General features: G+C 37.8%; 2 protein-coding genes across 2 annotated transcripts; one reads left to right on the plus strand and one right to left on the minus strand.

Annotated features, from left to right (window-relative positions):
• The first annotated feature begins 8073 nt into the window (after positions 1–8073).
• Positions 8074–10625, plus strand: OR6K6 (olfactory receptor family 6 subfamily K member 6). The gene is made up of 2 exons (XM_063628159.1): positions 8074–8187; positions 9666–10625. The coding sequence occupies exons 1-2, from the start codon at positions 8173–8175 to the stop codon at positions 10623–10625; spliced, it is 975 nt and encodes a 324-aa protein (XP_063484229.1). The 5' UTR covers positions 8074–8172.
• A 6781-nt stretch (positions 10626–17406) lies between these two features.
• Positions 17407–18345, minus strand: LOC134734759 (olfactory receptor 6N1). Its single transcript, XM_063628160.1, has one exon. The coding sequence runs from the start codon at positions 18343–18345 to the stop codon at positions 17407–17409; it is 939 nt and encodes a 312-aa protein (XP_063484230.1).
• Between the last annotated feature and the right edge of the window lie 8813 nt (positions 18346–27158).

Below are 27158 nucleotides of genomic sequence, written 5' to 3' on the forward strand. Positions count from 1 at the left end.
GTTGAGACTTCCATGAGCTTCCAAGAAAAGGCCTAATAGTAGTATGTTTTTGCCTGTTTGCTAATAAATGTTTGTTTGCATGGCAGAATTCTGACTCTTCACTTGGTACTGAGGTAAAGATGGGACATCTAAATGGAGAAAGCTACTGATATCTACCAAAAAGTCAGACAACTGTGAACTGCCAATGGATACAATAAATAGATAAAATTATTTGGAAACCACAATACCAGAGGCTATACACAAATAAGAACCCAGCTTGGCATATGGCAACCACAATTTTTTTCTCTTGCTTTTTATACATACAGCAAAATAGTAAGTCTATGTTGAAACAGGAAAATATGAGGTGAAAATTCTCTTGTTTTTCTTTAAGAAAACTTTTACATAAAAAATAGAAGTTCATAAAAAGTAATTTATACTCTAGCAATTTTTATCTTAATTACTCTTATCTGGGTTTATTGTTTCCAGACTTGTCTTACTACATCTCACTCTTCACATAGCTACTGAAATAATCTTTCCTAAATGCAAAGCTGTCAATCCTCTGTCTGAAAACCTTATACTGGCTCTCTATAGGGTTCCAAATCAAACCTGGGCCTTTAAGCAGAACAGGTAATATGGCTGTATATGAGATTTTAAAATTATTTTGTCATCCCAATATCTTATGACTGTATTATCCCCAACAGGTTTTCCTAGTATGATAGAAAACGATACCCATATAATTGTACTGTGTTCTGCTTACAGAGGCAGTAGGGAGATAAACAGGGAAAGAAGCATTAAGCTCTATGTCCATTACAGTTTGGAATTAGAAAATTGAAATCTGGAAATTTTTGTTAAAAAGGTAGGTCTTTAGGAACTTGAGTCTTTAAGAAGGAAAGAGGATGCCTGTAGGAAGGCAATTTGATATAGAGTCTTGGGAGCAAAGTTATACCTAATAGGACTCTCCTATTTTCTGTAGAAATGGATACCCCAGAATCTCAACCAAAAGCTCCACTAGTTGTCCTGACATTCCTTTATTATTAAGAGTCTGTCCTGATGCCACTAAATACAATACAAACAACCTAGATTAGAATTTAGCTCAGAAAATAGTAGAGTTGTGAAAGTCATAGAGCTAGTGGGCCAGACACAATTTGATAGATTTAGTCCGGGTGTTTGTTATCTTATGACAATTTCTAATTGTAGGACAAACACTCACCAAAGCCCTCCAACCCTAAGTTATGGTCCTTTCCTCTACCTCATGTGTTGTCACAATCTCAACAAAATTTCCACAAGTCCCTCTTTAAAGTCCAATAGGAAATAATACGGTTATGTGACAATTGTCCCCCAATATCTAGTAAACAAAGTCATTCACTCATATCTCAAAGTAGAAAGTCCACCCATCAGGCCATGGGTGGACCAACAGAAACCAACAGAGCCACCTCCTCTTTTCCAAATGTCTCCATCTTCATTGCTCTGCAGCCCAATAAGTAGGAAGGTTGTAACCACAGCCACAACTTTAGGCTTCACAGGGAATTGCTAAGTGGGAGAAAGGCTTTCTTCTAAAGGACTCTTTCCTGGGGGGCTTAGGGAAAAGCAACTCTATGCCCCATGTGACTAATTAGGAAAACACTTGCTGCCACACTCCCCTTTCATGAGGTCAACACACCTATGGGAAGCTAGGTTTTTCAGTCAGGCTAGAAATCGGATGAAAAGAGTACTTGGCTTTCCACTCTGTCCAAGGAGTAAAAGAACGGTTTAAATTACAAAATCTGCTGAGAAAGGGGAAGGATAAGGAACAAAAGGAATGAAACTAACGCAATGTGGTTCAAAGGCAGAAGAATTTTCTCTACTCTTTGGAGTAGTTTAGTGATCACACAGCACAACCCTGAAGTGTATTGCAGAAGATTCAGCCAGCTGCCATCCAGCACAGCTTAGCAGAATTTCTTCAGAAGGATCCAGGGATCACAGGGCCATTTGCAGTAGTGGCAGGAATGAGGGGGCTCTCATGAGATTTCATGGGTTTCAGGGGTTCCAGCAGCAGATATCCCAAGTGTATGGAGTCAGGAAAGGATTGAAGGGCAACCTTTCCTACTGCATGAAAGCTGTATTGATGAGCACACATGAGCTAGCCCTTGGACAGACCTGGGCGCGGGGGGACAAAACAGTCCTCATATAGTGGACAGGAAATAGAAGCAGAAGGATACTTTTCTTTCTTTTTTTCCTACTTTTTAGAAACTGAAATTGGACTTAATATTAACCTCCAGGTGGGTAAAGGCTGAAGAAATAGACATATACAACATATAAGATTCTTTTTCTTCTATCACAAAAAGAGATACAAAACAATCATGAAGTGTTAAATGTTTAGTGGAATAGTAGCTGTGGATACAGAAATGCAACAAAATTTGAAAGCAGATTTGAAATTAGAAAAAAAAAAACTGATGGGACACAGGCATATATGGTGCAAAAAATGAGTCAGAGCAGAGGTGACTTTTGACTCTGAATGATTAGAGTTTTAACAGGCAATTTTTAAGGCAGACCCTTGAGTGGAGGTAGGGGGACCGATTGAGGCCATGAGTTCGAGGCTGCAGTGCACTCTGATCGCCCCTGTGAGCAGCCACTGCACTTCAACTGGAGCAATAGAGTGAGATTCTGTCTCTAAAAAATAAAAATAAAAAACAATAACAATAAATAAAGACAGTCCCTCAATAAGCATTTGATTAATGGATATGTGGCTAAATAAATAAATAATTGAATGAATTGGTGAATAGCTAAAGAATCAGATAGTGACCCAAAGATAACCTAATTTGTAGCCACAATGATGTTTACCTTTTTGACCCTGATTTTATCCAGTCTTACCATTTAAGATAAATTCCTCCTCTTATGCTTTGAACCTATTTATCTCATCTCATGCAGAGACATTGTTCCTTCAGTTGTCTCACTTACCTATATATCCTCCAAATTTTCCTCTTTTTAGTCTGCTTATACAGTTTATGAATATACTCAAACATATTAAAGTACATACTCTTTCTCATTTTCATTGTTGCTCTAAGTCTACCATACTGCCGTTCTCCTTCTCTTTCTTATTTTCCTAAAAGCATGGTTGGTTCACTCTTTCATCAGTATTTCTGCCTCCACTTTTTCACCTCTTGTTCACATGAACCTATAACCCCACTTAAGACATAGAATATTATGAATAACTTTGAAGATCACTATACTCTCCTCCCAAATCCAGTTCTGTCTTGCCATATTACATATTACCATTCACCTGAATTTTGTGTTTATTATTCTATTTAGCACATGTATGCACACTCAAAAACAATACACTGTTTAGTTCTGTCTGTTTTATTCTATGTAAATAGAATTGTATTTTAGGCATTACTTTATAACTTGCTTATTCACTCAACATATGTTTTGAGAATCATTCATGTCAATGTATCTAGCTGAAACTTTATAAGAAAATCCACACTGTCTTGTATAAATGTAGCACAATTTAGTCATTCATTAGCCTTCAGCGTTTTGTATTCTGGAACATTTGCATCTTCAACTTCACTGGATGCTGCCAAATTGTTTTCCAAAATCTGTCTACCATCAACAATGCATGCGTTTTTATTGTTGCACATCTTTTCTAATGTTCTGGGTGGTCACATTTTTGCTACTTGGTTGTTGTGTAAACAATATGCTATTGCTTTGATTTGCAGTTGAATGTTGTGTGTGTATGTGTGAGTGTGTGTGTGTGTGTGTACCCCTCATTTTGTTGTTTATCTTTTATTACTTTGTAGAAGCTCTTTATATATTCTGAATAAAAATAAACAGTTATATACGTTATTACAAATACACACTCCTAGTGTATATCTTGTTGTTTTACTTTTTAATGATGTTATCTGATGAAAGGAACTATTAAATACTTTTATTCATGAGTCTTTAAATTTATGGTTTATATTTATATGGAATTGAAAAAATTTTTAACTGAAGTTCCAATACAATTGATTAAACAATGCACCTTTTTCCACAGACCTGTTGTGCTAGCTGTGTTCATCTTTTCCCCAGTGACTTGCTATACCTACTCTCACATATGTTAAAATCCCATATTATATTAGTTTATTTCTTTGCTTCCATTGGCTGTTTACTCCCACTGGTATTTTATTGCAAATATTGCTTCATAATAACTTTTAATAAATAGTAAGACAAGTGCCACCATTTTAATCTCCTCCTTTGAAATGTCTTCTTGTTGGCCCTCATTCTTACATATCTCACTCCTTTCTACTCAAAATGAGATTTTGATTGAAATTGGGTTGAAATTATTGACTTGTAGATGGTTGGCATGTTTATGTAACTGAGACATCCTATTCATTCATACAGTATACAAATCAATGTATTTATGTTTTTGATATATTCCAATACAGTTTTATAAAGTACTATGTTTAGATGTAACATATCTTTTATAGTTTTTTATTTTTGTTGATACTTCAAATGGCATCTTTTTATTAAACTTTTTGTCAACTATTACTGATACACAATAATGCGATGTTAAATATATCCATTTGTGTCTATGCACTTATAAACTTTGTGTTATAATTTGTCCTTATTTTCATTTGGAAATTTTATATCATCTTTAATTTCATTCTTTCTTTTTTATGGTCTTAATGCTGTGTGTTTCTTTTTCTTATTTTCAAATGAAGTTTTACCTTTTATGATGGACACCCATTTTTAAATATGTATCTCTTTATATAGGTATATATACATATCTATGTATATAATTTTTTAATGGGGATAATGATATATATATTATATAATATATTTAAATTTCTAGATGCTGAATGTTACAAATAATAATAGAAAAATTATGCTGCTATAAAGACACATGCATACGTATGTTTATTGTGGCACTATTCACAATAGCAAAGACTTGGAACAAAGCCAAATGTCCGACAATGATAGACTGGATTAAGAAAATGTGGCACATATACACCATGGAATACTATGCAGCCATAAAAAATGACGTTGCGCACATGTACCCTAAAACTTAAAGTATAATAAAAAAAAAGGAAAAGCTAGTCGATTTCCCTATTTCACCCAGTGATTGTTTCTTTGTTCCTGTAATTCTCTCATTTGATTTCTGTAATACATCATTGCCTTGATTCTCTCTTAGTTTCCTGAACTCTTTGGGATAAGACAATAAGTTAGACCTAGGTTCAAATTCTTACTCTGCCACCTCCTTAGCTACCTGACTACAGAGAAGATACATAGTCATTACACTTTAGTTTTCTCATCTGTTAAGTGGAAATAATAATGACTAATTTACAGAACTATGAAAGGATAAAATGAGATGAAATATAAAAATTCCCTAGCATATTTTATCACATATTTAATAAATGACAGTTATTTACTATTAATACCATTTTTCTCTCACCTACCAATTGTAATCCTCCAGTCTCTTCTCATATTCCCTAAATTCTTTTTCAATTATCTAGAGCATTCTCATAGTTCAATTATAATCTCTACTTAAATAACAGACATCTGTGTCCACAGATGTGTCTAACAAGAGACTTGTCATCTCTTCTGAAATCCAATTCTTCATCCTTAATGACAAATAGACATTTCTACTTAAAAGTTCTCTCACATTTTCAAGATAAAATATCTATAATTCATCTTCTTATAATTGCCCCTACAAGCTTTGCTTTAGCTGGTCCTGTATCTGTCCATAGTGCCATCTGACAGACTGACTCAACCTTATGAATCTGCTACCTTTAATGTTCCTTTTGCCATCATGGCACAAATATAGTCAGGTGTCGAGTTCTATTGATTATTCACAATTACTCCTGTCTCTTCTGTCCTTTAATTCCATTATTACAGCTCTATTTTAGGTCTTTACTCCAGATTATTGCAGAATAGGGTCTGAAGTCTGATAGGTACTCAATAAATGTGAGTTGAATAAATAATACTTCTTACTTCCATAATTTCTCCACTTAAATGCATTCTACATATCACCAATGCAATTTTGTGCATTAATTCCAACTCAAAAATTATCTCATAACTTTCTGTTATGTGAAAAATATGTTTTCAAAATCCCAATGTCTGACATTCAAAGACCTCCACACTCTGCCAAACCCTACCTTCCAGTTCTGTCTCTTCCCTATTACATTCTACATGCCATATGATTGAAGCCAGGAATATGTGATAAATAATCTATAAACATGGATCTTGTATTATCACCTCAAAATCCTAGTTGATCCTCTTCTATTAAACATACATTACCTGAGTTTAGGTAAGTCTTAGGGCTATGCATTAAAGGTTAAAATATAAATTAATATTGATAGATAATCATCAAATTTCTTAGAATCTAGACTTATAACTAGATAATTTTAACAACAGATGTAGGCACTAGATGCTTTACAAGCACAAAAAAGAGACTCCCTGGCCAGGGATGGTGGCTCACGTCTGTAATCCCAGCCCTTTGGAAGGCCGAGGCAGGCAGATCACCTGAGGTCAGGAGTTCAAGACCAGCCTGGCCAACGTGATGAAACCCCGTCTCTATTAAAAATACAAAAATCAACTGGGCACCGTAAGTTCCCGCTCTGGTCTGAGGGATTGGTAGCCCAGCCCCCAGTTTTCAGGCCTTCCCTGGCTTGAATGTGGGATCTTACCAGGGACCTGCCCCCTTCTGCCCAGGAACCTGTCTGCTTCCTGTTACTACTCATGGCTCCCAGGCTGTAGGTGTGAAGGGGGGCCTGCATGCCAGCTCTGAGATGCCCTCTGTGCCCCCTCGGCTTCCCTCCTATGCTTCTTGGTGCCCAAAGTCTGGAGGAGGACAAGGCATCAAGGGGCTGGTGTATCAGCACTGCTCGTAACGTGTGCACACCTGGAAACACTGCAATAGTACCAGGTCTCAGCCCCTACTTTGCTCCTAGATTGGAGTGGACATCGACAGCAGGGAGAAGCCAGGCAGCAGAAGCAGGCACTTTCAAACCTGCGAGAGAAGGGGGACCTTCCCAGGACCCCAGGAGTACAGAGGTACCTGGGTCTGCAGCCGTGGTTTGGGTGGCTACACTTGCAGGGGGGAGTGTGAGGCCATGATCTGCAGTCATGACTTGGGTGGCTGCAGCTCGAACCTCCTCGGTGGGGTTTCTGCCTGCTCCATGGAGCAGGTGGCCCAGATCTATAGCCTGGGTTTGGGTGGCTGCAGCTGCGCCTGGAGAGCGGGGCTCTCACCTGCTCCTTGGCCTCAAGAGCACAAGGATGCCTGGGTCTGCAGCAGTGGCTTGCAGCGACACCTGGGGTGCTCCTACCCCAACTCGGAAGGCGCAGGGCTCCGCCTTGTCCCTGGCTCCTGCCCCGACCACACCTCCCTGCTGCAGCTGGCCTGAAGGCAGTGGCCACTCCAGATGGCCCACTGCTGCCATCAATACTGGCAATATATTCCCAAGTCAGGGAATATATACTTGAGACTAATCAGTAGAGATACAATTGAAAGGTAATGCTAGTGTTTAACTAGATTTGAATTTAGAAGATTAAGGTTCAATTTCTTCCATGCCTTGTATGGCCTGTGTGAACTGCAGAAAGCTTTTGGCTTCTCTGAGCCTCTACATCTGCAAAATGGGAATCACTGTAGTTTTGCTTACCTTATACGAAGAGGTTTTTTAAATGTGATTAAAAGCAAATCACATAAATCTTAACCATGTTAACTATTTTTTTCAGCATACAAATAGGTTTTTTAAAGGATCAAATGAGACTTGTATTTAAAAACTTCTAAAAATATGATGATGTTGATTATATCAACAGAGGGAATAGAAATCATAGTGAAAATGAGTAAAAGTGGAGAGGAAAGAGTGTTTACTGATTGAGTATTCCAGAGAATCATGATCCTGGATGAAGTTTATTCTGACTCCCACAGCTATGCCCCAGTGCCCAGCTTTATATTCTATTCCTCTATGAGAGATAAGGTTTTAGTCCCAGGACAACTTTTGAAACCTGACCCTGGGGAATGTCTAATTACTATGTAGCACTTTTCTTCTAATTTGTCCCTTAGAGGGGAGAGAAAGATACATAATTTTCCTTAGACATTGCATCATCCAAAGAGAAACTTCCAGGAAAGACTACCTTTCCATTCTAGTTATTCCTGGAAGAGGCTTCAGAGACATTTGTACCCTTATTGATGAGCTAGGAGAAGTGGTGGCTGCAGAGATTTTGAGGAGCATTCTCATGGTGTCAGGCAGGGTAAGTACAAAAGACTGCATTGAAAGGGCATCATCCAACCTCCTTTTACTTCTACTTTGCCTGCAATAGCTTCCTTACATCCTCAACTCTTCAGAACCCAACTGTTGCCCTACTCTTTCATGGCAAAGTGTCATCTTTTAAGAACTTTGTTACATGAGTAAAATATTATAATAAGGGTAAGTGAAATCGGGAAGGGATAACAGAAAGAATATGGTTCAGCTAACAGTATGAAGATACTGATAATGTCTAAGGTCTTTTAAACATTAAATCTTGTTAAACCCTAATAATTGTGGATTCTTGAAGAGTCACAGAGAAAGTTACTGCTTTTCTTCAAAGTCAAGTCTAATCTAATTCAAGTGTCTTTATGTTATATAAGAAATATTTTTAGATTGAACTCCTTGGACACTACTAAATATCTTTAACAGTAGGATTTTATTGATGGTTCTTTATGTATTTCAGAAACAAGAATAACATTTATTTACCTTTATATAGCCCTTGAACCTATGGCATCATTGACACATAGCAGAAGATCAATCGATATATGAGTGTTAGTTGAATAAATGTACGAATGATGAATAATGATGCAGCTTTGCTACTGAGAAGGGCCCCATGCATACAGCAACAAAATAGTCACTCTGTCTGGCTTTTATGAGCCACTTAGCACCTATTTTCTTGTATTTTGTTATAGCCCTATGTTTCCTTCTCTGTCCTTCCATATTCTCTATAATGACTACTCAGCACGATTACTCAATGGCTTAGAAAAGAAAAACACAGGAAGGACAGAGAAGTGGATATTTTAGTCAGAAGACAACTCCAATCTCTTACACCTTTCCCCTTGGAGGCTCTGCCTTTCTGCTGAGCATTGTTGTTTGTTCCCTTCCAAAGCCTGCCTCTCCTGTCTACCTTCCTCAAAGTTTAAGGTGCAAGGCAGAGGCATCCTTTAAAAATTAATTTTCCTAGTCTGACAGGAGAATTGCTTGAACCTGGGAGGCGGAGGTTGGGGTAAGGTGAGATTGTGCCATTGCACTCCAGCCTGGGCAACAAGAGCAAGACTCTGTCTCAAATAATAATAATAATAATTAATTTTCCTAGTCTGAAATGCCTTTATTTGTATCTGCTTTTCACCTATTGAATAAACCATGTCAGCTTTCTCACCTCACACCCAGGACAGACAGACATTAAGAAATGATCACACCTACAGAAAATATTTCCAGATAATGAAATTTGTGTGTTGCTTTGCTTTTTGCACATCAGTTGAAGATGTTTACCAGAAAAAAAAAGGTCATTTAGGGGTCCAACAGCAAATATTTCAGATGATTTTGGCATGGAGGTAAAGCTTAAGAGATATTTCTAACTGTTTTCTTCAGGATTCCAGAATCAGCTTGAGTAACTCATTACAGAAAGGAATGAAGCAATATTCAGTGGGTAATCAAAATTCCACTTATAGGAGTCTCTTGTTTCCTTTTCTCTGTTCACAGATGACACAGTTGATGGCCAGTGGGAATCAGACAATTGTGACTGAGTTCCTCTTCTCTGTGTTCCCGCATCCGCACAGAGGTGGCCTCGTATTCTTTATTCCCTTGCTTCTCATCTATGGATTTATCCTAACTGGAAACCTAATAATGTTCATTGTCATCCAGGTGGACATGGCCCTGCACACCCCTTTGTATTTCTTTATCAGTGTCCTCTCCTTCCTGGAGATCTGCTATACCACAACCACCATCCCCAAGATGCTGTCCTGCCTAATCAGTGAGCAGAAGAGCATCTCCGTGGCTGGCTGCCTCCTGCAGATGTACTTTTTCCACTCACTTGGTATCACAGAAGGCTGTGTCCTGGCAGCAATGGCCATTGACAGGTACATAGCTATCTGCAATCCACTCCGTTACCCAACCATCATGATTCCCAAACTTTGTATCCAGCTGACAGTTGGATCCTGCTTTTGTGGCTTCCTCCTTGTGCTTCCTGAGATTGCATGGATTTCCACCTTGCCTTTCTGTGGCTCCAACCAGATCTACCAGATATTCTGTGATTTCACACCTGTGCTGAGCTTGGCCTGCACAGATACATCCCTAGTGGTCATTGTGGATGCCATCCATGCAGCGGAAATTGTAGCCTCCTTCCTGGTCATTGCTCTATCCTACATCCGGATTATTATACTGATTCTGGGAATGCGCTCAGCTGAAGGTCGTCACAAGGCCTTTTCCACCTGTGCTGCTCACCTTGCTGTGTTCTTGCTATTTTTCGGCAGTGTAGCTGTCATGTATTTGAGATTCTCAGCCACCTACTCAGTGTTTTGGGACACAGCAATTGCTGTCACTTTTGTTATCCTTGCTCCCTTTTTCAACCCCATCATCTATAGCCTGAGAAACAAGGACATGAAAGAGGCTATTGGAAGGCTTTTCCACCATCGGAAGAGGACTGGTTGGGCTGGGAAATAAATACAGATCCTGGAGACTTCTAAAAAGCCTCCTGGAAGAGCAAAATTTCCCTGTTACTTATCTTTTCCATGTCTATCCTCTTTCCCTATTGCTGCAGCTACTTGTTCTATTATTTTTAAAAAGAATGATAAACTGCTGTATACAGGCTGTGGATGGTAAGTGGATGGCCAGTTTACATCAATGCCCCTACCATCCTTGTGACAGCTGAAGCAGTATAGATCGACTCTCTTGCTTTTAACACAGGTTGGCCTCCTCCTCGCACTCTAGCAGCTAGGCTCCTGCTAGTCTCTTCAGTGATCTGACATGCTAATGGGACCGGGAAGCAGAATAGAAGAGGCATGACAGACAAGAAAGTTCTGAGAATTGCTACTGCTAACTTCCCCAACTCCCTTTCTGGAAATGCGTCCCCTGTCATTTGGCATTCCATATAAATAAATCGTTTCCTGATACTAGAGAGAGATCTTCTCTACTTTTAGCTCATTTAATTCCCAAACTCATTTCAGCAAACGTGAACTGATTATGTACATGATGTGTTACAGAATTTTAGACCCCAAGAGGTTCCACCAAAATTAATAACAGTAACAGTCCACTATGTGTCTTGAGCACGTTACTATTTAAAATATTTTTACAGAGATAAATCCTCTTGAAATCTAAAATACCCTGAAATAAATAGGTCAGGGATGACTATTATTTAAATGTTAAAACTAAAGCTCACAGAAGTTTAATGACTTGCTTAAGGTCATATACGTAGTGACAGAGCTGGGAGTTAACCTCAGGTACTCCACTGTATTCTCTGTCCCCATTAAATATATAATTTTGTGTAATTTACTTGATGTTCAAAAAACTAAATTATGCAAACTTCTTTTCCCCAAAGTTTAATGAAAGCTTACCAGTTTTCAATGAGTCCTAGGAGTTAATGGTTCTTTCCTCCATGAATCCTCCAGCCCTCAGGTGATTGTGGCATCATGGAAAGACTATGGGACAAGGAGATTTAAGGACTGTATTTTATACCTTTTTCTGACACTAAGTTGTGCCATTTTGGATGATCCACTTAATTTGCTGGCCTTCAGCTTCCTCTATAATTATGTGGTTGGATTAGATCAGTGATTGCTCAAACTGATTGTCAACATTTGTGGTTCAGAAAATCTGAAAGTGAAGCCTGGCCATTCGCATTTCTAAAAATCTCCCAGAAAATTCAGATGATGGGTAAGATTTAGGAACAGCTGGGCTGGATGATAACCAAGCTCATTTCTAATCCTGAGGCTATTTGATACTCATTTTTAACAATTCCCTAACATGTATTATCTCATTTATCATCAACAATTCTACTTAATAAATATGAACTTCTTTTTACATGAGAAACATGATACACAGAGTTGCGATAACTAGTCCAAGTACACAGAGATAATAATTATGAATCTTTAGGCAGAAATTCATTATGTCTGGTCCCAGAGCCATGTCTTTATTGACCATGATCTCATACCTAGTTCACAGGCTTTCATCCTAATCACTAAACTTAATAAAATTTCTAAAGGAAATACAGTATTCAATAAGTAAATGTAATTACAAATTATCTTACATTATGTGGTGAAAGAGTTTATTCCTCGAGTCATCAAGATTGATTTATTTTTTAAAAATTTGAGTAGGAACTCTTTGTCAGGCAACCTGTTAGGTGCAGAGCATCCACTTAGTGGCTATCATATGAATGGTCTTGGCTTTGGAGGCTTCGGAGTCTAATGAATCATTATTGCTGCTATTAAAGAGAATGTCATTACCCATAAAATTTACTGTTTTTCTTGTCATGAGATGGGATAATCCCTATGGACTCATTGTTCCCAGGCCATTTTATTTCCTCTAAGTCTTCTGAAGTTTTTTTTGTGTGTTTGAAACCTCTTTAGTTGGTACCCTTTTTTATTCTCTTCTCTCTCTCAACCCTGCACATTGATTCTTTTCACAAAGATATCCTTAACCTTTATGACTGAACCTTAGACATAATTATTTTTAATATTGTTGCTTCCAGCTTCTCAACCTGGTTCCGAATTACTGCACTCTTCAAGAAAGATTCCTCACACTAATATCTCTGGCACTGATTTTAGGACCAATATTGGCCCTTATTTTGATATGATTTTTTTCTTTTTGTTTCTCTTGCTATTAATATAGTTTTGTTTGTCCCACATCTCTCATTAGACTAAGTAGGGGTCCACAGATAGCAGAAATGTTTTCTCATCTTTCTGATTGCCGGAACACAGAATATAATTCCGCAGATTATCTGTCAACTATCCAAGCTTTGTTCTTGATTTAGGAACAGCTGGGCTGGATGATCGCTAAGATCATTTCTAGTCCTGAGGCTATTTAATACTCATTTTTAACAATTCCCTAACATGTATTATCTCATTTATCATGAACAATTGTATTTAATAAATATGAACTTCTTTTTACATGAGAAAAGTTAGTGCACCAATTGATTGACAGGTTGGGCTGGCTGAGAGAATCAGTGGATCAAGGCCTGTGGGAAGAAAGGAGATAGAGTGAGAAGGGGCAGCCTTTGATGTCAATAATAAGCAGTGCATGTATCAGCCTAAGAAAATAGAAGGAGAAGGAGTAAAGAATGGAAAATTTGCCACCCAAGTGGAAGCAGAACTCAAATGAGCCAGGCTAAAATAATAAGTCTGTCCAGATCCTTCATTACTTTATTTTCAGGTACCCCCTTTAACTTCTTCTTAGTCCCAGCCCTAGTTCAGTATAAGGCTCTCTCCTATTAGTTTGATGTTGTTACTTTTTCCTTAAGGTCATCTGTGTAAAAGAATAGCCATTTTTCCTCATTTGCTCTGAACCCGAAGCTACCTTGGAAGACATCCAGTTCTGTCTTTAGGTCTTTGAAGAATCACCACACTGTCTTCCACAATGGCTGAACTAATTTACACTCCCATCTATAGTGTGTAAGCATTCCTTTTTCTCTACAGCCTCGCCACCATCTGTTATTTTTTGACATTTTAATAATAGCCATTCTAACTGGTGTGAGATGGTATCTGTTCATGTTCTTTGCCTACTTCTTAATGGGGCTATTTGTTTTCTGTGTAAATTTGTTTAAGTTCCTTATAGATGTCGGATATTAGACCTTTGTCAGATGCATATACACCCAAAGAATATAAATCATTCTATTATAAAGACACATACACGTGTATGTTCATTGAAGCACTATTCACAATAGTAAAGACATGGAATCAACCTAAATGCCCATCAATGCTAGACTTGGTAAAGAAAATGTGGTACATACACACCATGAAATACTATGCAGCCATAAAAAGAAATGAGATCATATTCTTTGCAGGGACATGGATGGAGCTGGAGGCCATTATCCTTAGCAAACTAACACAGGAACAGAAAACTGAGTACTGCATGTTCTCACTTATAAGTGGGAGCTAAATGATGAGAACACACGGACGCATGGAGGGGAACAACACACATTGGAACGTTTCACAAAGTTGAGGGTGAGAGGAGGGAGAGGAGCAGGAAAAATAACTAATGGATGCTAGGCTTAATCCCTGGGTCATGAAACAATCTGTACAACAAACCTCTATGACACAAGTTTACCTATGTAACAAACCCACACATGTACCCCTGAACTTAGAATAAAAGTTAAAAAAAAGACATCTATTTTTTTCTACACCTAAATATATGAACTCTTCATCAGCATATGACAAAAAAGGTAATTTAGCCTCTGCTTGAACATTTAACTAAGATGGCCTTCCCAGTGTTAACTAGTTCCAATAACGAGAAAGCTTCTCTTTATTAGAGTAGACTTAAGGTCTCACTAAGACTGAGAACTTCAAAATCCTACTGTCCAAACATGAATCATGGCTTTTCCGCTAACCAGCTATACAACTTTGAAAACTGACACAGGTGCTCTGAGTCTTAATATTCCTATCTATAATATGGGAGTTTCATAGGTTGTAAAGACTACATATATAAAATATATATTATATATATAATCATATATACATATAAACATACTGAGCACAGTGCCTATAATGTTTAGCAGTTACTTTTACTATTGTTATGAGACAAAAATTACTTATAGGGCCAACATGTTGGAAACCTCCGGAGGATGCTATTAAATCTTTAGTTTCAGCTTTCTGAAATCCTAGTAGCGATAGCTGAGTTCTCCAAATTTCAGAAAGTGACTTTCTTAGGGCCAAGAACTGAAACTGTTATATAATATTTTGACACAAACAAAACAGCAATTTACCATTTCACGGTAGAAAATGCTGTGGCTCATGCCTGTAACACCAGCTACTTAGGAGGCTGAGGAGGGAGGATTGCTTGAGGCCAGGAGTTTGAGGCTCCAGTGATTCTATGATTGCACCAGTACACTCCAACCTGGGCAACAGGGCAAGACTCCAACTCCGAAAAAAAAAAATAGAAAGAAATACAGCCCCATTTATGATGCAGCATTGTTCCTTCACGTTAGAAATTTACTAACTTTCCTAAGACACAGTTATTTTTATTTTGGACTTGGAAAATTATCAGTCTTGTAATTGAATGCTTTAGCAAAAGAGTTAAAAAGCAGAGTATGGGGTTAAACAATGCTTCTCTAAAACTGGGGTAGAGACCATCATTCTCTCAGTTTAAATCATTTTCTTTAAACAGGGAGTGAAGTCCCAAGGAACAAAGCACCCCTGGCAGCCACTCAGCCACTGCATTTTTGTTTCCAAACCCATAACCTGGTTGTTATGTTTTAAACTATTACTTTCATATCTTAGTCCTTTGCCTTTCCTTCCCTGGACCTTTTAAAGATTAGAGAAACATAGCCTGGAAGGATGAACACTTTTCTTAATTCAGAGTCCCTGACTCTGACTTACTCTATAGTTTTGGCAAGTTGTTTCATCTACCGAGTTCTAAATTTCTAATATTTCAGAATAGATATAATAGTTGTAGCTGGGTACGAGTGGCTCACGCCTTAATTCCAGCAGTTTGGGAGGCAGAGGCAGGCAGATCACGAGGTCAGGAGATCGAGATCGAGACCATCCTGGCTAACACAGTGAAACCCCATCTCCACTAAAAATATAAAAAATTAGCCGGGCGTGGTGGAGGGCGCCTGTAGTCCCAGCTACTCGGGAGGCCGAGGCGGGAGAATGGCGTGAACCCAGGAGGCGGAGCTTGCAGTGAGCCGAGATCGCGCCACTGCACTCCAGCCTGGGTGACAGAGCGAGACTCCATCTGAAAAAAAAAAATAAAAAAGTTGCTATGCATACTTTCATAAAAATGGCTAACTGACATATTCTTCAGTTTTCAGTTTAAATGCAACTTTCTCAAGAAGAGAATGTATGTTTATCTTAATACTACTTCCCACAATTATAATTAATTATAACTAATTATAAATTAATTATAATTTTAATATTTATATTCTCAACTCTTTTAAAACACCCTAAAGGTAGGACCTGGACATATATATGTCTTGTTCATTGCTTTTGTAGGGTTGACACTGCATCTGATATATAGTAAGAGCTAAATAAACGTGTTAAATTGAATGCATGGATGGATGAATACCTTTAAAAGTGTGGTATTAAAAATATTTTGTAATTTTAGGAAGTTCTATAGAATTCAAAGATTTCTTGTAGTTAATATTTGATCCTCCATTCATGGAAGGATACATAAAGAATACATAGTATTAGCTATTAATTAAATCCCCAGATCTCTCATATGCTACATTTTAGAATTATTTTTCACACGTTTCAGGAGATAATTAGCTTACAATTAAATAAAGAAATGGCTCCATGTAAAAAGTAAATCCTATTTCTTGCCACTGACTCAACTCTTATACTTTCATACATTATACTGGCCATAGATATTAGGACCACTAAGACAGGTATGTGAAACTTGTCAGAACAGAACTGTGACAAACTGTACTTTTCAAGTATAGTATACTTGTATACCATACAAGTATTCCTTCTGGCTGGTTTGCTCCTTTCCTTTGGGGAAAATACCTGGAAAGTATTTCTATTTATTTATGTTTTACTAGATATTGTTCTAAGACTCAGAGTAATGATGAGAGGTCTTCACAGAATAAAATAAATAAAAATAAGTCCTTATTTATTTACTATCACCTACATGTCAGACACTGTGCACTGTGGTTTACAAATCTTAACGCTAATATTCAAAACACTCTTCAAGAAAATATCGTTATCAAATAATGAAATTAAGACTCAGAGATGCTAAGTTACTTTCTAAAGATTAAGTAATTAGCAAGTGACTGAATAAAATATGATTTAAATCCAGATATATGTGAGTTCAAAAAACATGCTTTTTTCTGCTGTACCAGCCTTCTCCACATGAAATAATTGCAAGTGGTACAAAAACATCATGAATTTCATGTTCTAAATTTTATTTAGCACATTTTGTTTAGGACATGACTGACTATATTTATATTGTCAAGTAAATTTGAAAAATGCCTATATATATATATTATATATATATTAGGTAAGACACAGATTTTTAAAAAATCCTAAGTATGATACATAAACACCTGAGTTTTGAAAATCACTGCACCACATCATGTTGAAGGGATGTGTACTTTCCCTAGTCTCTGGTCTCAAGCCGAATGTGGCTCCAGCAGACAGTATGAAGGTCGCTATAACACTAAAAGTCAGTCAGCACTTGCTGCAGCTCCACCATCCCACATAGAAAAGCACTGAATTTTTGGTTTCTCGCCTCTGGCCACTGTTGATCCCTCGGGCCACCATATCCTCAAGCCCAGCCTTGGCCTACTCCCAGCCCCAACTCATGCCAATATCCCAATTCTCTTTAGCTGCCTCCTCATAGCCTCCTTCACCTCCATGTTGCGCAAGCTGTAGATGAAGGGGTTGAGGAAGGGCGTGAGCACTGAGTAGACCACTGCCAGGGCCTGGTCATAGTCCAGTGAGTAGCTCTTCTTCAGCCGCACATACATGAAGAGGATGCTTCCACAGAAGATGAGAACCACAGTGAGGTGGGAGGCACACGTGGAGAAGGCCTTCCTCTTGCCGGCAGCTGAGGGAATTCTGAGCACTGTGCAGATGATCTGCACGTAGGAGCAGAGGATCAGCAGGAAGGTGGCTAGGATCTTGCAGGAATTTATAACAAAATCTACCAGGACATTTATAGACGTATCAGTGCAAGGCAAACTCAGCACAGGAGGGAAGTCACAAAAGATGTGCTGAATGCGATTGGGGCCACAAAATGGGAGGCGTGAAATCAAGGAAATTTCAACTACTGGCCCAGCCAAGCCTCCCAACCAACAGCCAATGGCAATCTCTGCACAGAGTGTTGGGGTCATGAGGGTTGGGTAGTGGAGGGGCCGGCAGATGGCTAAATACCTATCGTAGGCCATAGCTGTCAGGAGATAGCACTCAGTTGCTCCAAGAGAGTGAAAGAAATAGATCTGCAGGAGACACCCAGAGAAGGAAATGGTCTTTTTCTCACTGAGCAAATTTGCCAGCATTTTAGGGATGGTGGCAGCTGTATAGCCAAGCTCTGAGAAGGACAGAATGCTGACAAAGTGGTACATGGGTGTGTGAAGCCGGGAGTCCAGGCAGACCACCAGGAATATCAGCAGGTTTCCCAACACAGTCGTGAGGTAAATGAGAAGCAACAAGAGAAAGAGATAAATGTGGACACCCTGGAGAAGGGGGAAGCCCAGGATGACGAATTCTGTTACCTGGCTCCTGTTCCCTGTGTCCATTGTTCATCATTCATGTCCCTAGATGTGAAGTGTGGAAGGATAGGAAAGAAAATTGAACTGTAGAGGTTCTAACAAGAAGGCAACCCTCAAATTTCTATTGCCCTCCCTTCACTCACCTCCAGAGTAAATCCCTCTCAGTAAATGCTTTGAGAGGTCAACATTTCAATTCCATTTCTCCCTGCCCTTCCTGTCAACAGCCTCCTTCAAACTATTCACCTTTATGTTTAGTCTTCCCTGATTAACACAGCTCATTTTTGGCCTTCCTAATCCATCCTGTAACCCAGTTGACTTTCTCAATAGAATCTATATACATTTTAGAAATTTAAGTATTTCTAATCCAAGGTATATATTAACATTTATACATATTGTTCGTCTAAGGTACAAATCATCATTTATACTGATAATATATTGATACTGTACTGGACCAAATATATATAATTTGAATATTATTTTCTGATTTCTCATTTTAATTTGTTTTCTTCTTCAACTTTCTGGCTACCAAAGAATCAATTGTTTTCCCTTCTGCTCCCTCCTATTCCTTTATGAGAACTCAGTTCTGCTAGCATCTTTCAGGGGCATGTAGGTCTGAATTTAGGCCTCTTTTGGACACCGGTGAGAGCTCCAGCCAAAAATAAGAAGGTTGGAGTAAATAAAAAAGCCAAAGAAAGACAGGAGGCAAATCTATCTTTCTGCATTTCAACTTCAGACTGTGGCCACTTCATCACCATGCCCCACCCTTTTAATGTCACAGTGCCCATGGTCAGTGTTTAATCTTTTTTTTTCTCTTCTATATAAACTCAACTCCTCTGCTAATACCATCCAATACCAGAGCTTTAAACACTATAAATTTGTTGAAGACATCTAAATCCATATCTCAGGCAATATTTTTCTCCCCTACTCCAGACTCATATATTTCACTGCCTACTCACATCTCCTCTTCGGAGTCTAAGAGCCGAATCTCAAACTGAACTCCTGGGGGCTCTACCCCTAGTCTTCCCCATCACAAATGATGGCAATTGCAATCTTCTAACTGACAAGCTAAACTCCAGCAGTCAACCTTGTTTCTATCTTTCTCTCATATACCCAGGAACTGATTATGTTTTACCACCTCGGTCCAAGTCACTTTTATCTCACCTCTCTTACTGTAATTGACTCCTAACAGATCTCCCTACTTGCATTTGTCCGCTTGTAGCCTCATCTCAACATACCAGAGTGATCCTGTTACATTCTAAATTAGGTTTCTGCGTTTCCACTGATCAAATGTGTTTAGTGACATGTCATTTAACAACCTTTGCTGTAGTTGTTTCCTTGTTCTAGTATCTCTTTCACCACTTGGATAGCTCTTTCATTTATATCATCTTTGCTCAAATTTTACCAGCTCAACTACCTGGGCCACCCTATATAACTGCAGTCTGCCTCCATCCTTACATCTATATTCTGTACTGCTATTGCCTTTCTCTACCTAATTTTTAACTTTTTTTCCAGAGGACTTATGATGTTCTAACCTGTAAAATATACTTATTTCTTATTCCTATTGTTTATTGGTTCTCTCCTCTTTGAGAGTGTTAAGTTCCTTAAGGGCAAACATTTTTTTCTTTTCTATTTTGTTTACTGGTGTATGTCAAGTGCCTAGAGCCATGTCTGAAATATAGTTACAACTCAATAAATATTTATGTAATTAATATGCAAATCTATTAAGATAACTGCTAATTTGCATATGCAATAGGAGTTACGAGCCATGGGCTGGATATGGAGATAAATCAGGAAAATTTCATAGAACACATAATTTATTTTATTATTTTTGGAGACAGCGTCTCACTCTATCACCCAGGCTGGGGTGCAGTGGCAGGATCTCTGCTCACTGTAGCCTTGACTTCCCGGGTTCAAGCAATCCTCCCGCCTCCGCCCCGCAAGTAGCTGGGACTACAAGCATGCACCACCACGCCTGGCTAATTTTTGTGTTTTTGGTAGAGAGGGAGTTTAGCCATGTTGCTCAGGCTGGTCTTGAACTCCTGGGCTCAAGTGATCCACCTGCTTTGGCCTCTAAAAGTGCTGGGATTACAGGCATAAGCCACCGTGCCTTGCCAGAAGATATAATTTTTATTTGAAGTGAAGAAAATGTCAGAATTTTTTAGATGGAAAAATGAAAAAAAAAAAGTATTTGAAACAAAAGGGAGTGCTTGTACAAAGGCAGAGTTATGAAAGACACCGAGTCTTCTCTTTCTGCCTTCCCGTCTTCTTATCACTTCTTCCCTCTCCAGGATCCTGAAATTCATCCAAACTAACTTTCTTTACTCTGATTTTTCTTGGCATTTTTCTAAACCTAGGGAGCATGTCCATCCCATATACAAAAGCCTTTCTCAATCCAAGACTTAATATAGGATGTTTCTCTACTAAGATTCCAGAGACCTACTTCTGGGCCAAACTTTTATATGCGTGATTTTGCTTCAGCATAATTACTTTATTGTCCAAAATTTCTTTGTCTTAGTTTTTCTCACTGCATATCCATGCCTATCCACTGCCCAATTCTGCCTTCTGTTTCCTTCAAGTCTTGGATGCATACCTGCCTTCTATAAAGGATTATCCCTAAATTTCTACTTCTTCTCAGACCCTTATTTTCTAGATGTTCTATATTCCTTCCCTTCTAAACATAAATAAAAGGTTCTATTCTAGAGCTGCGTCTTTCCTTCTCTGGCCTCCAGTCCCACTCACAGATGAGTTGTCTGGACTCTGAGCCCTTAACTAAATTTTCAGATCTACATGGATGGCTGGTCAGAAGATTGAATATGAGAAGCCAGTACCTTGTCCTCTCCTTTCTCAGAAGGTAAAGTTTCCACATAACTTCAAAGACTTATTATCACACTATACATTGTGTCATCACTCATTAATGACCTGCTGTTGTTCACTCCCTCCATACTCCGCCTAAGCAATCAGCCATCAGGATCAGATCAAGTATTATTTGCCACGGAAAACTAGCACCCCCAACTCCCTCATCTTCCAAGCACACAATTCTCAGAGGTTTGGACCATTTCCTTCTCTTCTTCACACCTCCTTTAAGATGGCAAAAAATACTGATGGTTTTCCCTTTATAAAAAATTTATTTTATTATTTCTAATTATGATTGTAACTTCTAGTACTGATAAACCTTAAGTTAGTGTTGAGAAAAGCTTTAGAAACTATCACTTTCCAGTGGCCCCCGTAATTTTGGATTTCAATGGATTGCTAGAATATCTTAAATGTATTATATATTTCCAACAGTTCATAAAAAGAAAAGACCTTTAAATATCACAAAAAGGAAGGCTAAAATAGAAGGATAAATCATGTGTATCAAACTTCATGTTGTACTTATGTTTCTAATTTTGATTCAGCCCAGCAAAAACTCATATCTTCTCACTCATAGAGGAATCCATATCCCCACAAATGGGCATCAACCCTCTGCCTGGATTTACAGAACTGGAAGCTTCCTGACCCATAAGACAGTTCTCTCCATTTTTGAAATGTTTCAGTTTACAACTGTCCTTTCCAACGACCAGAAACCTGGCTTTCACCATTATTCTCTGTTTTGCTCTGTGAAACAACCTTATTGCTCTGGTCCAGAGTCATGTTTTCAAACATTCTTTTCATCACCATTATAGCAATTTCAGTGTTTGCCAAGTGGGTTTCTGTATTTAGCCTAGACTCCTTTGTTTGCAGTGTACCCTCACTAGAAATATGTTTTATCTTTTGTCAATCTGAAGACACTTGAACCATTTTCTACCTCAAGTCTGTCATTTTATTTCCCTGACCATCTAAGTTAAATACTGTTCTTTCACACTTCTAAATTCTCAGTAGTACTTTCTCACTGTCCCTCCAATTATATCCTGCAATGCACTGCAATTATTTTCCAGGCATATGTCTTATCACTCCAAGGCAACTCTCTGTGAGCTTTTTGAAATTAATGAGGAAACTTCATACCATGTCCTACCTCCTAGAGTACTTAGCACAATGCCTGATGTATCAGAGTTATGGTGGGTAATGAAAAAGAGGCAATTGAGATGACTTGTGCAGCTCTTTAGCTCATCAGTTACTCATCTACTCCTATTCCTGATATGGGAATCAGGGCTCTCATTAAACCTACCACATATACAAATTTACATTTATCTTACTTAGGTCCATTGAAATCATAGTTTATTCCCCTAATTCTAGAAAACTTTTAGAATATGCGCCTTGCATTCTTTTCTTCAGATACCACAGCTGCACTATTCATAGTTCATAATTGTTTAGGCATAGGGCCAAAGATCTGGGGGTAAGAAGGGAGATGCAATTTTAGAGATTATCACACTCAATGTCTTCATTTAAAAAAAGAAACAAACAAACAAACAACAACAACAACAAAAACTGGGATCCAGAAAGGGGAGAAGACTGGTTCCAGTTTACACAGTTAGTTAAAAATATAGCCAATTTACTAGTTTTGAAGCCAGACTCTTCACTATAGCATTTGAAAAGCAGAATATCTGTTTTTAAAAATAGTTTCTGTGTTTCAATTATGTGTTTTATGGACCCTGATTATCCAAAAGCCTCTCCCTATTTCTGAATCCTCTAGGTATCTTAGTGATCAAACTAAGAAGGAATGTGAAGATGAAAATGCCTGCTTGATAAAGTCTTACCTAGAGATTGTTGGCGGGGAGCGCTCTACTAGAGCTTGACTCTGGAAGCCCAGCCACTGCTCAGAGCCCGAAGTTTGAAGAGAACTTCCTGCTTACTTCCTATGTCTCATTTGCAGTATTATACCCAGCCACTCCCGAGGCCTGGAAGGGTTGAAGTTTATCACTTTGATGGAACCTGTGGGAATAAGTTAAACCATGAAACAAATTCTTCTCCCATAAAACCTGGATTCTTGATAGGGTCCTTATAGAGGCAGAAGCCCATGGGCCTTCTGAGCAGACCTCCTGGGGTCACTGAAGTGCTCTCTCAGGAAGGGAACTGACATACAGCAAGTTCATTAGCCAGTAGTCCTTCATTACCTATTACTACAACAATAACTACCAGTCCAAGTTGAGATAGAACATGTCCAAGGCAATTACTTACTTTAGTAAATAACAATAACTGGTGTGAAAACTAGGTTCAGATGGATTCCTGTATTGCATGACTTGGGAGTAAGCATACAACTTTCAATTATGATAGGATCTTTATAAAATTTGACTGACCTTCTTTGACCCTGAAAGGGTGAGGACAGGGAGACACTGGGGACATAAATACCATCAAGGCCGACTCCTAATCTTGTCTGTTGCTCATGTTAATTAATAGCAGTTATATGTTGTGTTACACACTGCAGTCTCCTCTCTACTCTAGTGTTATCTGCTCTGTAAAGAGTGCTGCTTCAGAATCTTGGATTCAATCGCAGCCATTCTTCCAAATACTTATGAGACATTAGGCACCTCATTAAGCCTTGGTTGGCAATATTGCCAGAAGGGTGGATTTTAAATACTCTTGCCACAAAATAAAAATGATAAGTACTATGTGTGAGGTGATAAATATGTTAATTAGCCTAATTTGATCATTCTACTCTGCATACATGTATCAAAACATCACATATATAATTATTATTTGTCAGATAAAAAATTTAAAAAGTATAAAGAAGACTTACTTTCCTCATATAAAATTAATAATCAAATGTGATAATGTAAAAAAAAAGTACTTACAAACTATAATATGAACTATGAGAAGAATTAAATAATTTTTGTCACTTTCTCCATCCCACCCACACTTTCAATATTCTTCTTCCAAGTTTATATTTTTCTATCTCCTAATTTATTTCTGGAAGATTTTTTTTCCAAACTGAGTTGAAAGTATTTAATATTTTGTTTGTGGTAAATAGATTTTTAACTAATAACTTTTGAGTCAAAGTATTATTTTGTTTTTTGACTAGTATACATAGAGTTTAAGTAATAATTTTATTCACTTAATGACTAGAGGTTTATTCAGGTTTTCTAAATCCCTATAAGGCAATTAAGAGTTAAATAACCACTACCTTTTAAATAAAATTTTCCACCTCTGTCAGTTTCATTTCAACTGCTTCTTTTCTGTGAACTAGAATATCCTCTATTCCTAAAATATGTCCATCAGTTCTGCTACCCTCCCCTCCAAATGATATTCTGTCTCTACTTGTGTTGGGGTAAATGTTTAACAACCGACTTTCCTCTAACAAAGATTCTCTACTTCATTGAACTCTGGTTCTCTTTTTGACTAAACCTCAATCTTGGCTTACAAAATCTATAGACTGTCAGCAAAAATGATTTCATCCACCCTCCCTGCCTTCCCTCCCCCACCACATGTATTAAAAGACTTAAATAAACACTAACATAGTTTCTAAGAGCTCAAGGCCATAGACGATCCTAGCACCTCTTTAAGTGCCTGCCTGAGAAAATTCAAGGCTACCAAAATAATTTATGTCTGTGTGTGTGTGTGTGTATTTGTATATTTGTATATTACTGATTAAATCTGTCCTTACCACTTTAGTGCCTGCATTGTTTAGCTTTGACATAGCCTGCTGTTTTTAAAAAAGTCCTGATTTATAACATTTGCTGATTGGCATAGTGCTAATACTCCCACTGTATCTGATTCCAAGTATTGGTTCCACAGAATTTCTAATAAGTTGTCAATCATTTCCCAAAAACTATGAGCAGACTTCAGCACATAACTGCCTATCTTTTTTATGGTATCACATTTCTTGAACCTGCAGCTCCATTGACTTCCTCAGTTCTCACTAACTTCTCACCCTCTTGCAATGTCTTTTACCGCCACTGTTTACAGAAAATGACTGTATATAGCAAAAATAGTAGCAATGTACTGTGTGTTTATTTTACGAAAATATATGATAAAGTAGTGTGGGTGACAGCAGGGAGGATTTGGAGTAAAGGACATACATATATATGCAAAGGTTCTCTACCTAGTTCATAAATCAGCTGAGACAAAACACACAACAAATCAAGAAAAGCAGATTTGTTACTCATAGACACGCAACAATGAGAAACAGAAGCTGGGGTTCATCACAAGCCCATTCCCACAGTTCAGGAAAGCTGCCCAGGATGAATGAACTCTCACTACACATGCCCCACATTGCACCACAGCGGAGGGACCCAAAAAGCACTAGTCTTTGGAAAACACTTAGACAGTTAATTATAAACATACATTTCTCATGTGACCTAGCAATCCTATACTTACACATTTTCCCAAATGACATGAAAATTTATGTTTACACATAACCATATCATGTTAAAAATGAATATTATCTAGAGATGGCTTACATGTCCACCAAAGTTTGTGAGTAAAAAAAAAAAACAATGCAGATCCAGAAAAGTTAACCTAGTATGATGCACAGTAGCTAAGTAAGGACTAGTTACCAGTATTATCCAAGGAAATTCAAAAGGCAGATGTGAGACAAGTTGAGGTGGGATGTGCAGAAAACTGGTGAGTACAACTGGGGAAGACTGATGCATTCTATAGAAGAGTGGGCTTCAGTAATGATTAGAATCAGTATGTCATTGTTAAAGGCCAAATATGTTATTGACCAGATGTGGGTAAGATTTATTACATGTTTCATTCATTACAATAGCATTGAATACTCATCCTATTTAGGTGCTGTGCTAGATTCTGGACATACAACAAATAAAAAATCTGAAATAATTTAAGATCAAATCTAGTTGATAGATACTTGTAGGAAAGAATGACCAACTGTATCTATCTATATATACATAAATGTCCACAAACACATAAATTGCCATACATATTTTGAAAAGAAGCAAAACATACTTCAGAGATAAAAATGGGTGACATAAATTAGACTGAGTGTTCAGAAGTCCTCTCAAAGCTAGCGTCACTGGAAATTGATATTTGGACAGAAAATCACACAGTTAGGAGGAGTGAACCTAATGAAATGTTGGGGAAAAAACAGGGTGAAGATCCTGAAGCCAGAAAAATCCATAATGTATTTGAAGACCTGAAAGAGTAATCATGTAGCTAGGGAAGAGGGAGCTGAGGGAGAAGAGGTATGACTCTATGTTGAAGAGGAAGGCAGGGAAGAATTTTGTTTATAGCCTTATAAAGTATGGTGAGGCTTTGAATTTTATCTTAAGGGCAATTGAGAATTTCTCATGTTTTTATAAAGTGGTATATACAATTCAGATTTCAAATACATTACTTTATATTTCATGTGGAAAATATATTAGAATAGAATGAGAGTAGGAGAAAGGAGCATGGGTAGAATATTATTATATTAATCCAGTTGATAGATGTTGGCAATTTACACCAGGGTAGAAACACTAAAGAGAATAAGAAATAAATTGATTTAAGAATATATTTTGTGAAAAGATTGGCATACATTAATAATCGATTGGAATTATGGGTGTAAGAAAAGGAAGCAAAATAGAATATTTAAAATTTTCTAGAAGAAACACAGGGAAACAAAAGCATCAAGCTTTCATGGTTAGAAATTTTAAGAAATCAATTTTGACATGTTAAGTTTTAAATTATTGAGAATTCCAACCCAGGCAGTGTTGATAAGTAGCAAGTTGAATATATAAATCTAAATCTCAGAGAAAAATTGTGGTTTGGAGATAAAAATTTAAAAGCCCTTGTGATAGACAGAGATCATATTTAAATCCATAAGAATAACTCTGAGTATCTAGGGAGATAGCATGGCAGGACAACGAAGGCTGGGAAAGACTCACTAGAAATATAAGAAGAAAATTGGGAGGTAATGATGTCATGAGAGTTAGGGAGAGTTAAGGAGTGAAATGTTAGGAGAATCGAGGCATGAAAACTGGTCATGTGTG

The sequence above is a fragment of the Symphalangus syndactylus genome, chromosome 12, assembly GCF_028878055.3.
Source record: "Symphalangus syndactylus isolate Jambi chromosome 12, NHGRI_mSymSyn1-v2.1_pri, whole genome shotgun sequence".
NCBI lineage: Eukaryota > Metazoa > Chordata > Mammalia > Primates > Hylobatidae > Symphalangus > Symphalangus syndactylus.

Bases quoted from the DNA above. Each gene is read 5' to 3' on its own strand.
- LOC134734759 (XM_063628160.1), bottom strand. From the start codon at position 18,345: ATGGACACAGGGAACAGGAGCCAGGTAACAGAATTCGTCATCCTGGGC.